General features: G+C 41.2%; 1 protein-coding gene across 2 annotated transcripts in view; it reads left to right on the top strand.

Annotated features, from left to right (window-relative positions):
• LMNTD1 (lamin tail domain containing 1) overlaps window positions 1-13,028 on the top strand; it is a 113,907-nt gene that overhangs the window by 72,264 nt on the left and 28,615 nt on the right. The window contains exon 8 of one of the 2 annotated variants that reach the window (XM_019737665.2): window positions 628-772. The exons of the other annotated variant lie outside the window; for it this stretch is intronic. Within the exon in view, the coding sequence (XP_019593224.2) occupies window positions 628-658 (31 nt within the window). The 3' untranslated portion in view covers window positions 659-772. Of the gene's footprint in view, window positions 1-627; window positions 773-13,028 lie in introns of those variants that run through there. 2 annotated transcript variants of the gene reach the window in all.

Genomic DNA, 13,028 nt, shown 5'->3' on the forward strand with positions numbered 1-13,028 from the left:
TTTTTTTTTTTCCTTTTCTTTCACACATCATGCTTTCTCACAATTCAAGTGCTTTCTACAGGTTGTTGTTCCCCTGGACACAGTCATTGTATCCCCATCAGGGGGTGTCCAGTCATTTTCAGAACTCATTCAGACACTCCTTCTTTAATGACATTTTCTTGATTCCCCAGATTAGGACGGGTTTCCCTAGTTAAACTCACTCATCGTACCACCTTCATAGCTTTTGTCTCAACTGTAATTATATAATCATTAAGATAATTGTTGCTCACTCTCTGATCTCTCCTGTTAGAATGTATGTTCCATAAGGGCTGAGACTTAGCATCTCAGTCACCAGTACAATCCCAGCACCAAGCCCAGTGCCTAGCACAAAGAAAGCACTCAACTTTTTTCTCAATAAATGAATAAATTTGGTGAGGGACCAGAGAAAGCTGATAAATTTGGTTTGAGACAGACTGAATCTGAAAGCATGACAAGGCAAGAAGTTAGAACATTTATACCAGGTAATTGTAAATATGGGAATTCCATGGTGAACAGAGTCCAATGTTCCATGGGATTAATATCTTTCCAAAAAAGAACAGATATCAAACATGTATGTTCTTCCTCAAATGAAGATTTATTTCTACTCAGGTGTTGTGAGGTGATAAATCTGGGAGTATAAAAGGCCTGGTCCATTCTGGAAGTATTAACTGTCTACAAACATAGTGCTGTACTTACAAGCTCGACCCAAAGTGGAGTGCCAACCACAAGCAAAAAAGGAGGGAAAATATTGCATACAGAAACCTGAGGTAATTTTAGTTTTATTTACACAGGTCATTCACCTTAGAAACTGAAGTTAGATTTAGAGATTCAAACAGCCCCTCAACGGGTACATTTTCTACCATCCTTTCCCTTGGTAAACAGCTTTTAGAGACACTAAAAGCACAGACTTTCTTCCTGAGAAGAGCCCAATGTTCTGTGTCTTATTTAACATCCTCTTCTCTTCCAGACCCACTCTTTGCAAAACACAAAAGTTTTGCTTGTTTGGGGTTATTACGAGTTTGTACTCCTCACAAAGTAGTCTAAAGGGTGTTTCTGTGTTTTCCTTCCTGAGGTGTGTGCAAGGGAAAGAAAAATATATATATAGCACAGCTAGACTCTCATTCAAAATGGTCCAACAATCATTTTTTCTTAATAATATTTAACAGCAGGTGGCTAGAGTCCTAAAATGTTCAGGTATGTCAGTGCTTTAATGAAGAAAAATGTGAGTGGTGTTTTCAAAAACCAATTCTGGTTATAAAATATATTTGGCTATTTTTTTAAAAAAATATCAAATGTCCAAACCAAAAGGAAAAAAAAAATGGTGGGGAGGGAAAAAAAAAAGCACAAGAGAAAAGAAACAGCTGTGCTTTAGCCTTACTCCAAAGTTCAACCAGGCTCTTACTAAATTCATAGTTTATGTTGTCAGCAGCAAATGAAAAAAATCTCAGGACAAGGAAGGAAAAGCAGATGAGAAACCTTTACGAGATGGGGTTGGGCTGGGAAGAAAAGAAAGGAAAGGTGAGGACTTCTTTGAAGCTGAGTTTGAACTTCAACCTCTTTTTGTAGCTTATCCTCCAAGACTTTTCTCTATGCAGTGTTGCCCACTACATGTTGTCCACATGTGTTGCCCACTACATTTCCAAACAGCAACAAAAGAATAAAGATTCAACTTGAGCTGAGAAATAGGTGAGCTGCTCAGCCACTTGTCCACTTGCCTTCTCCAACAATGTTGAATTGTTGTCTTCATTCCCCTTTCCTGGCTCTTTTGCTGAACAGAGAGAAGGGGGATCTCACAGGTGCCTGAAAACTAGACAAGCACCATAAACAAGTGGTAAATGTGCAGCCTAAGTAAGGGTATGATTTAATTGACCATTTCTTATCCCAAATAGCTCAAAAATTGCTGCCAGCATTATAGTAATTCATTTTATCATTATTTATCTGTAGTAAATGATCTTTGGTTGGCTTCAAAATCATGACACAACATTTTCAAAGGGTGTTCCTCTATCTATTTTGCATAAACAATTCTTTAAAAAGCAGTTAAATCTGATTAAAGGTTCAATTAAGCACTTGGTTTCTTAAATGAGTTTTGGAGATGTACCGTGGTTTTAAATACTTCAGACTGAGCTATTAATTATTTTTAAAGACTATAATTCTAGAATATTGCAAACACTTGGAAATTAGTGAAACAATTGATTTATGTTCTAGTATTAAGCAAATTTGAATTTTGGATTCCATTGTCCCAAATTGTGTGATGATATTTGAAAGTTCTTCTGAAAAATCCAACAGTTACTCAAAATGAAAAAACACAGGCTTAGCTCTGTAACCTTGGCCAAATCACTTAAACTAAAAAAAAAAAGTAGTTTTCTCTTCTTTAAATTAGGAATAATAACCTCACATTGTCTCACACTGTGTGTGTCTCACAGAGTGAGAGTACACAGAATACTGCAGGCAGGAAATTTCCTTCCTTTCCCTAGTACTTCTGTTTTAAGGCATCACTAAGCAATCAAGAATCAGAGAACAACCACCACCAGAATATTTCTCTACAAAAAGAAAAATAATATTTCCTGTAGAAACCCAGGAAACACACACCTTAACCAAGTAATCAAGGGAAAATCACCAGTGAAAAGACTTAGCAACATTATGTGTCCTCTGAAGTGATATACAGAGAAAGATGCAAGATCACATCTGGGGTATTCTTGCCAAACATGCAGAATGTCAATCTAATCTTGAGAAACATCAGACAAACCCCAAATGAGAGGCATTCTCCAAAATAACTGACCAGTACTCATCAGGAGTGTCAAGGTCACTAAAGACAACAAAGGATGAGGAATTGTTACAGACTGGAAAAGACTAAAGAAACAACTAAATTTGGTGTAGCATCCTGAAATTTAAAAAAGGACTCTAGGTGTAAAACTGGTGAAATTTGAATAAGTTTAGTTAATGATATTGTAATAATGGTAGTTTCCTAGTTTTGATAAAAATATACAATGGTTATATAAGTTATTAACATTAGGGGAAGACAGGTAAAGGTTATACAGGAACTCCCTATCTTATACTCACAAACTTTTTTTAAGTTTAAAAGTATTTCCAAACAAAAAGTTTCAAAAGAAATATCAGGGATCCAATTTTTATCTTTTCTTAATAGAAAGAAAAGGAGGAAATGAAATTCCAATTGCTATGGACTGAATTGTGCTCTCCCAAAATTCGTATGTTGAAGTCCTACCCCCCAAAGTGACAGTACTTGCAAATGGGGCCTTTGAGGGGTAACTAGTTAGATAAGGTCATGAGGGTAGGGCCCTAATCTGATAGGATTAGTGTCCTTATAAGAAGAGGAAGACCTCAAGCACACACAAAAAGAGGTGATGTGAGCACACACTATAAAGATAGCAGCCATCAACAAAGCAGGAAGAGAGCTCTCACCAGAACCTGACTATATTGGCACCCTGATTATGGGCTTCTAGCGTCCAGAACTGTGAGAAAATAAATCTGTTATTTAAGCCACCCAGTCTATGGTATTTTGCTATGGTAGCTTGAGCAGACTAAAACACCCGTTAAGCTCTAATTGGTCATTTACATACCAAAGTGACTTTCACCATAAAATCTAAAATAATGTTCTATATAGCTCAGTTATTTCCTAAGGTATTGCCTTTCATTGGATATAACTGTGTACCTACTAAGTAATGGAGTTTTATTTGGCACTAAGTTACCACTCCTAGATCTGTCCTTGATAGATAATTGGTGTGTTGCTTGATATATATACTAAATTCTCATTAAATGGTAATTTTACTAATAATATTCTTTAGGCCACCTGATGTGCAGAGTAAAATTACTTAAAAGGAGGTGTTTGAAGGAGGAAGCGTAATTTTTGAAGAGGTAGTTATAAAAAATGAAGTTCAATGGGATTTTGTTGTAAATTCACTTTTATAAAAACAAAAGTAGTTTGGATTTTAACCAGAATTTATGAGCTCCTCAACATATACAAAACTCAAGTCATATGTCACTACAGAAAGAAAACCCAAGTTAAGTATGTACATCATACTTTTGTGCCAACAGTGAATGCACATACTCCCATATTCATGTTATATGGGTTATAGAACCTCCCTGTTAGCAAGCAAGGCCATTGGTAGCACAGTTTAAAGACCATCCCTCAGTTGATGGACCAGAAAGCCAGTATTGCAGTCCACTGCAAATTAAATCATTAATCACCCCAGGATCTCAGTGATGTGCTCACCTAACTACAGTGAAGCTGGGCCCATTCGTAAGCCTTTTGTCTTGTATCCAGTCTGCCCCCCCCCCAACCCCAAGTCTTGACATTTTTACCAACTTTGTGTGCATAGCAGAAATGACAGATAGGACAATTTGTAATTACCACTAATAAATAGGGGGGGGATAAAAACAAACATATTGCCAGGTGTATTCTAATGACACCAACATCAAACATTCATTTTCCACCTTTAGAACTAGCTTGTGGTATGGTGACCATAGGACCAACCATGTGGAAAAGATGTGGTTCCCGCACCAGTAACTGGGAGAAGGGAGCCTAATTAATTCACAGAGCAGCTAGAGCACTAGGCACTTCTGGAGGAGTGCTGGGTTATTTACCCCAGGCTTACAAAAGGACAGACACTGGAGCTTTTTCTAAATACATTTTTTCAGCATAACAATGGACTCTATTTCCATTTCTGCCTCTGCGACTGACAGAGAATTGCGAACCACAGAATAATTTGTGATCATTATCTGTATGTTTCTATAAAGGGTGGTAAAGTTCTTATTATGAAGAATGCAGCTAAAATGCCCATGTTAGCATTTACAGCAGGAGACATACACCACCATTATATCTTCATTTGTGGTTTACCTGTTACCCTCTTACCTCCTAGTGACTCAAAGCTGTACCAGCAGCTAAACTCTGAATGTGGCTCTTCCTGCTCAAGATGAGCAACTCTAAAATTAAAAACCAGTGGAAGTAGCAGCCAAGATGTGCAGTTTTCAACTTACACAGTCAGTTGGGACTTTTAAAAAATATTTCATCATCTGGACATTAATAAAGATAATAAATAAGTTAATTAGTAAAAGAAATGTGACATTAAGAAACTTAGCAGAAAAGGAAAATACTGTAAAAATGCAATAAACATACAGATACTACAATATAATGAAAGTATTTATATTGAAAATATGATCATCAAGAAGACAGTTATAAGTGCATTTATACTTGGCCTGGGAAGTTAGAAACACTAAGGACAGAGGGAAACAAGTTGAGAAGAGAAAGGTTGGTGTAAGATGGTTGCAAGTAATCTGTGTTCAAATCAGACAATTTTGATGATTCATACTGCACGGTACTGAAAATTATTGGGAAAAGTATTTCAATTATTAAAACATTTTTTTCTTACATTATCTGTTAATGCAGAGAATAATGATTTGCAAAACAAGGCTACCTTTTGTTTTAATAGTTTTTAAAGCATAGACTAATATCAACCTAGTTTGTATTACTATGGAAATGAGAACAATATTTAAGGTAGTATTTACAACTGAATGATCATACTTGCTGGGCAGCATGATTAAAATGGCTAGAATTACAAAGTGACTTACACCGACCTATTGGTGAAAAATATCCTAAAGTTCACCCTTCCAGCTTTGCCCTGGGCATACCCCAGGTTGTATTTTTCAGGTGCGTTGCCCATAAATCATTGGGCAGCAGGGGGCGCTCTTCTGTTAAAATCCGAAGTTCTTTTAAAAGCTATTAGGGCAGCGTATTCGCTAGCTTTCAAGAGTAGTTAAAAGTATTGTTTTTAAATAACGAGTCCGTTTGAACTTTGAGTTTTATGTAGGGAGGAGGATGTCAAAATAGAACATTTATGAAATATATTTATGAGATCTGCAATTTTAGCACATGCTTAGGCTCTGGAATAAATGTATTTGTCTAACTGATTCATTCCACTAATACTTACTGAAGACCAACTAGGTGTGAAACACCAACATATACTCCTAGCAGTCATGCCCGGGTATTGTTAGGAAGGCTTGGAAATTTAGAATATGTTGTATGCGCTTTGAGGAAAGAACATTTTAAAACAAAGTTAAGGAATTAAAAGTCACCATATTTATTCACTCAAAAGTAAAGAATTCACTGCTATAAATTGTTTGTACACCTAAAATGTTTGGAACAAACAGCAGAAACAGTTCCTATGTTCAGTTTACATCCTGAAGAGATAAATGATTTTATAACATCCGAATATTAATATACAACAATATCTGCGTATTTCTCTCGCGCAACATGCCAATGGCATCCTCGCGACAGAATTCTCGGCGCCTCTACGCTTCCCAACATCTGTAGCTTCCCAAACTCCAAAGTGTCTTTTTCTCTCTCAGACCTCCGCCGCCGCCACCAGCTCCCTCCCCAGAATGAACCAACTAGGGTCGGGGTCAAGTTGCTGAACATTTTCAATTGCTACAATAGATTCTCTTCTCCAAGAACCGCTGTGGGGAACCTTTCCGCATCGCCAATTCATATTGACTAATTGGTGCATTAAAAACAAAACAAAACAAAAAAACAGATTTAAAACAGTACGAATCGTACATCTTGCATTTTGCGAACCCACCTTGTTTCGTTTTCAAGCTAACAAGGTCTTACTACTACTGATCATGCAAAAGCCTTTTTGAACACCCCAAGTCGCAAGTCATTGGACAGAGCTATAACTGCGTGTCGAGGTCTCACGTGGTGCCTCTGCGAGTCACCCAGAGACACCCCTTAAAACTTTCTTTTCTTTCTACAGAAAGCATAAAGATCCAGTCTAAAAGGACCGGCCTTCCGCTTGCTAAAATTGATGCTTGTGGGAGGCCGCCGGGGTCCGGGAGGACCGCCGCAGGACTCAAGATTTAAAAGATACCCGAGTTCAAGCGATTCCGGACGCTGCAGTTGCGGCTCTACGCCCGCCACCCCGCTGTCCCCGCCCGCGGGTCTGTGCGGCCCAGCGCAACCGCGGAGGGGGAGGGGCGCGCCCGGCGGAGGTCGCCGCCCGGTTGAGCAATCGGGCTATGCACATAAGCGAGGTTACCACGGCCAATCGGAGGCCGCCTCTGCCATGACGTGCACGCCCAGAGCCCGTAGTATTTATAGATCGTATTTAAAGAGCCCTTGGGAGTCTCCCCGGGCTCCGCTGGGCGGCGGCGGCGTCGGTGGTGGCTGCGGGGCTACAGTTAGGCCGGCGCGCGTGAGGTGGCGGGCCAGCCGCTGCTGGTCCCGTCCCTTTGGGGTAGTTGGGCGTGGGGGAGCATCCGACATGGCACCGGCGCGTTCCATGGTGGTTTTTACCCACTCCCCAGCTCGGTTCCTGGAAAGGGAGAGGAAATATTGCAGCTTCAATAATAGTTTTGCTTAAAACAAAGCCAGGGATTTGGAATGAAAAAGGCTGAGGAGGGGTGGGGTGGAGTGTGATGGGAGGAGAGCAGAAGGTTTAAACGGACCCCGCCCCGGCCCCACATTTGAGCCACCAGCCGATGCCGTTTCCTGGTGCTGGGCTGAGCGTAGAGACTGCCTTCCTGGGGGGAGGGGGAGAACAATACCGCCTGAAAAGCCAAAAGTCGTGGAATTTGGGGGCGGGTTGTTGGATCAGTTGGTGTATTCGTGGAAAGTAAATTGCAAGATAGTGGTAGTGATTATCTTAGCCTTCGGTCGATTGATCTTCAGACTTTCCAGCCAGCGAACTGCACACTGCAATGCGAAAGCTGGAAACTGGCATTACGTCAGGAGAGAGGAGACACAAATTGCAACGGTTGCATCTGCAGGCTGGCTTTCTCCTCCCACACCTCCCCCCACCCCTTTTTTTTTCTTGGAGAGGCTTCGTTGGTCGCGGGCTCCGACACTGGGTGCTGCTCCAGAGCGGCACTGCGGGGTTGCACGCCAAGGGGCGGTGCTGGCTGTGTTCCGGGAACTCCTGGTCCCGATTCCGGGAGCCCCAGCCCTGGGCCACCACACGTTGTCCTCCCTGGCGAGCTCCTTAGGAGCCTCAACTACTTTTAATGATCGCCCCGCGCTGAGATGAATTAACTGAATTCCAGGAGGGGGTGTGGAACCACACACACAGTGCTCAGCAGCTGGTCTAGTTTAGCGCGAGCTCTTGTCAACCCCGGGAAAGCAGGTGGTGAATGGGGAGAAATCCCAGCAGTGTAGACTGGATGAGTTCTCAACAACTTGTCAGGGATCTTATTTCTCAATATTGAGGGACGTGGTCCCAAGAAACTTGTTCTCTGTCAAGAGACCCGTCTCCTGAGGCCTCTTCACTGCTCCTTAGAAATTTCTTGAGGACGAAGGTGAAACAGGAAAATGTTATGAATTAGTACATTTTGCCCCTTGGAAAATGTTGCTTTTGACGCTATCCTCACTTGCTCTGCTGCTCCCTCACTCCCCGGTTCAGGGTCATTACAAGGTAACCTTAGTAACCAGTTCTAGCCTCGTGCCCCACTCCACCCCTGGGCAAAGCTTAACACAAAAAAGGTGGTGACAGTAGCTAATGATTACTGACTTCTCTGCTAGGCAGCGTGCTGTGCTGAGGGCTTTGTCAGCCTTTATCTCATTTAATTCTCACAATAACTGGAGGTGAGGTGAGTAGTATTATCCCCATTTTACAGATAAGGAAATAGACTCCCAGAATCAATGTGTCTTATCAGCTAGGAGGATGGGACTCCCAGGGCCACACTGTTAACCTCTCTTTGAGCACTGTCTGTGGGGAAGGAAGGGGTGATGACTTTGGTCAGGGGACCTTCCAGTCTCAGTTTATAGCAAGAAGGTAAGGGACTTCATTCATTCCTGCTATCCTGTCAGCTACAATAAACCTAGTCCTGGTTAAACATGGTGGGTGTCGGGGCATGTTTAGTGCCCTCACCTAAGAGAGACTGTTCAGGAAAACCCAAGTTACTTCAGCCAATTTTCTTATTGCCCATGTCTGCAACAGTATCTTATGAAGGCATTTAATGATTAAACTTTATATAGCACTTAATTCCTAGGTCAGGCCACTGGGTAACGTCAGATCCTGTTCTCATTAAACATAGAGGGAACCTAAAGAATTGAACGAGTTACTGAAGAGGTAAGACCATGTTTTAAATTAGCTAGCTGGTAACCTAATTCAAGGTAAGATGAGTTCTGTCTTTGCTTTCCCCTTTGGTTGCTTTATCCCCCATCACCAGCATGTAGGCATGAGAGAGCCAGGGAAGGGAAACTGCCTGTGGTTTTGGAAAACTGTGATTAGTGTCTGAGAAGGAAAATTCAAACAAGGAAAGGTTTAGGGGGAAGGGCTTGCACCTGTTTGTACAACCATAATTGTGTATAATAGAAGCAAGTGATTTGAGAGCCAAGCACCTTAGAGGTTGAAGCCCAATTTTGCCCAAATTGTGGAATGTTAGGCCCAGTTTTCTCATCAATAAAACAGAGTTAACCCACCTGTGGATAGTCTTGCTCTTTACATTCTCCTCTGCTGCGTCTTCTTCCTCTTCTAGTCCTTTAGATGCTATGGTTTGTCAAAGTTCCCTCCTAGGCATGATCTCTTCTCACTCAACACATTTCTCCCTGGATGATTTTACCCAGGCCATGTCCCCTGTTACCATTTGAAGTTTTTCTCTCTTGCCTAGGTCTCTGAGTTCCAGATCTGTGACTGTAAACAGAATGTCTCCACTTGGATACCTCAAACTTCAATGTTCCCAAATGAACAGCTCATTTTCTGTCTCCCAGCCACCTCTAATAAAAGTTCTGTCCTGCCTCTGTATATACCCCCCTAGTTGGTGAAGTCAAAGCCTGGCTAATTCCTCTCCTTTAATCAATACATCCAATTAACGGCCGTCTCCTACCATGGGTCAGGCTGTTAGCTGCCTCTGTCTACCAGACCCTAAAAATCTCCGCTGTGCATCCTCCCGTTGCACTCAATGAAGCACGGCCCGGTTACAGAGTCACTCAAAACTAAGCTCAGACCTAGGTTTCTAGCTGTTCCCTTGCTTGCACTCTACCCTTCAGCCCTTAAATTCTTTCAGTTCCTCTGATGGTGCCAATTCTTTTGTTTCTCTGAGCTTTAGCATAGGCTATTCCTGGAACACTGTTATACAATGCCATGTCATCTCATCCACATGTCCCTTCTTCTGACTACCAGCTCCTATTTCAGATCTCTTTTTACGTCACTTCCTCCAGAAAACTCTTTGACCTCCACCCAGCTCTACTAAAGGTGCCCCTCCAGCTTGCTCCAAGAACTGTACCCATCACAGCACCTATACACTGTATACTAAATGTCTTTTTACTTTGTTGAATCTTTGTCCTTATTTATGTGGAAGGGGGATATATCAGAATCATTTGGGGTGCTCCATCAAACTGCACCCCAAAAACCCGTTTACTCTCAACATTCGCAATTGGCCATGAGTATGCTCTGAGCTGAAAATCATAACACAAAGAGCACCTGGTATTGGTGGTAATGGGCTGTGTCCCTCGAGTGTGTTATGGTGGAAGAAAGGTTGAGAACTGCTGCACTAGGCTGGCAGCTCCACAAGGAAAGGGATCCTATCTCTCCTGTCTGCTGTTGCTTCCCTTGTGCTTGGTAAAATGTGAGACAGAGTAGGAGACACTCAGGAAGTACTTATATGACTGATTAGGGATGTAAGGATTACATAAAATATATACAGACATACCTCAAAGGTATTGTGGGTGCAATTCTAGACCACAGCAATAAAGCAAGTATCGCAGTATATAGCATGTTGTAAACTTTTTGCTGGTGGAGGGTCTTGCCTTCAATTTGTAAAAAAAGAAAAACACATCTGTGGAGCACAATAAAGCGAAGCGCAATACAACAGGTATGCCTGTATATTGAGTCCGCAGGATATAATAGGCACTGGGTGATTTTTGACTGATAGTCTGTTGTTAGTTAAGCAAACTGCCTCACATTCATTGTTTCTCTGTTGGTCTGTGTGTGTTTTTGGAGAAAGATGTCTCCCCAAATCCTTTTTGGCAGAAAGCCCTTTTTAGAAAAGGGACTTTATTCAAATTGTCTTTGAAGAAGTGGGACTGAAGCTCAGGAGGAGTCAAGACAAAACAGAAAGGTGTAAACTGGAAGCTAATGACAGCTGTGGCACTGAGTCTGGGCAGGACTCCACTGGCAGCTGGATGGCTGGGAGGCCTTCATGTCCTCGGATAGTTCTGCCCCGAAGAAAGCAAGACACAGCTTTGGAGTCAGGTTCGGATCTGAGTTTCACTTTGTGGCCTTGGTCAGTAACATAGCATCTCAGTCCTTCCTTGGCTTCCTTCTTGGTAAAATAGGATTCCATTTGTTCTACAATATACCCCACTGATTGTCAGAATCAGAAGAGTATATTTGCAGAAATACTTTGTAAGAAGTAAATGTATAGAAGTATATAAACATAGGCTATTATTAATACACACAAAAGATTATAAATATAGGGTATTAAGTTATGGATTGGAAGTCAACACACATTTACTGAATATCATGTGGTTAGGTGATAGGATACAAAGATGAATGAAAGCGAAAAGGAATGTATTGATCCTTTCAAGTGCTTTATAGTGATTACCTCTTTTAATAGCACCAAGATTCTGCCCTCAAGAAATATTCAGAAAGGTGACACAGGCACATATTAAAACTCATGTAAAGCAACCATGATAATGCCAGAATTACCAAATGGGAACACAGATGAGGGAGCTGTTAATCTGCTAGTCTCAGAGAGGTGAGAGGGAAAGGTGAGAAAGACATAAAAAAATAATGACATTGATACTTACACCTTGAAGAACAATGTAAGATAAAAAGACACATAAGGAGAAGAAGGGCATATCAAGTACTATGGGGAACAGCAGTGATAAAAGAATGGAGCTAGAAAAGTGTCCGTAAGTGAGGGGAAAAGTAAAAGGGGTGTGGTGGAGAGGGCGAGGGCAGTAGGTGGAGATAGGAGTGGAAAGTGAAACAGACTGATGCTGAGAAACAGGTATTTTATTCTATAGGTAGCGATAAGTCAGAATCCTAGGACTTTCCCCCCCAGCCCCCAGGAGGAAAGTAACATGGTTAGATTTGTCCCTGCATGGAAGCCAGACTGGAGACAAGGAGGCAAGTTGGGAAGTAATTGCAATAGTTCAAGCAAGTGATCGCGAAAGCCTAGAACAGTGGTTTTCAAATTGTGGGTCACAACCCATAAGTGGATCTTGAAATAATTTTGGTAGGTCTCACCTGCATTTAGAAACAATAGACTTAAATGGGGAAAAAAATAATCAAAGTCTTATCTAATGAGTGTCAATGTTTCATAAAACTTCTATTTGATGGTTATGCATAAACTTTCTGGGAATTTGAATTTTTAATAAATTCATTTCTATAGTAAATTTAAATCTTCAAAATGAACAAAGTGGACTTACTACAATTTATCACGTTTAATAGCCTGTGTTTCAACATAGGCAGCATCATTTGGGATACAGAGCATGACAGCGTTGAGTAAGTTTCTTCTTGGTTGCATTTTGCAAATTGTATCTTAGAAGTGACTTTATTCAAAATTTGAAACGCAGAATGCATATCCTGGGTCGTAAGGTAAAATGTATTTCTTACCACAGTCGTAGTCAAAGAAAGCTTAGAAACATTGACTTAGAAGATTGGGGCAGTAGCAGTGGGGTGAGAGAAGGATCAAGATACAGATCTCCCTACTGTTTGAGTTTGCTTTATGCCATTTCTCGTCTATGAATACAAAGGACCTGCATTAGTACCTGTTTTCTCAACCAAAAGAATCCAAAGAGGATTTCGCTTTTACCAACAAAGGCGAAAAGCAAAAATAGTGTTGAGCATTTGTTTTGCAGCAGCCATTATAGAGGCAGTGCATACTTGGAGCAGGGAAAGTGGCATTGCCAGGTCCTTCCCTGGAACTATACAGCATCTCAGCATCAGACTGCCATGGCTTTGAGCTGTGTCTGTGAGCATCTGTGCATCCATTAGCAAGATGTGTCCTAAGATAACCAGAAAAGCCTAAGAAAGCTCGTAAAAGTGTTATCTTTA

This window comes from Rhinolophus sinicus, linkage group LG02 (assembly GCF_036562045.2).
Source record: "Rhinolophus sinicus isolate RSC01 linkage group LG02, ASM3656204v1, whole genome shotgun sequence".
Lineage (NCBI taxonomy): Eukaryota > Metazoa > Chordata > Mammalia > Chiroptera > Rhinolophidae > Rhinolophus > Rhinolophus sinicus.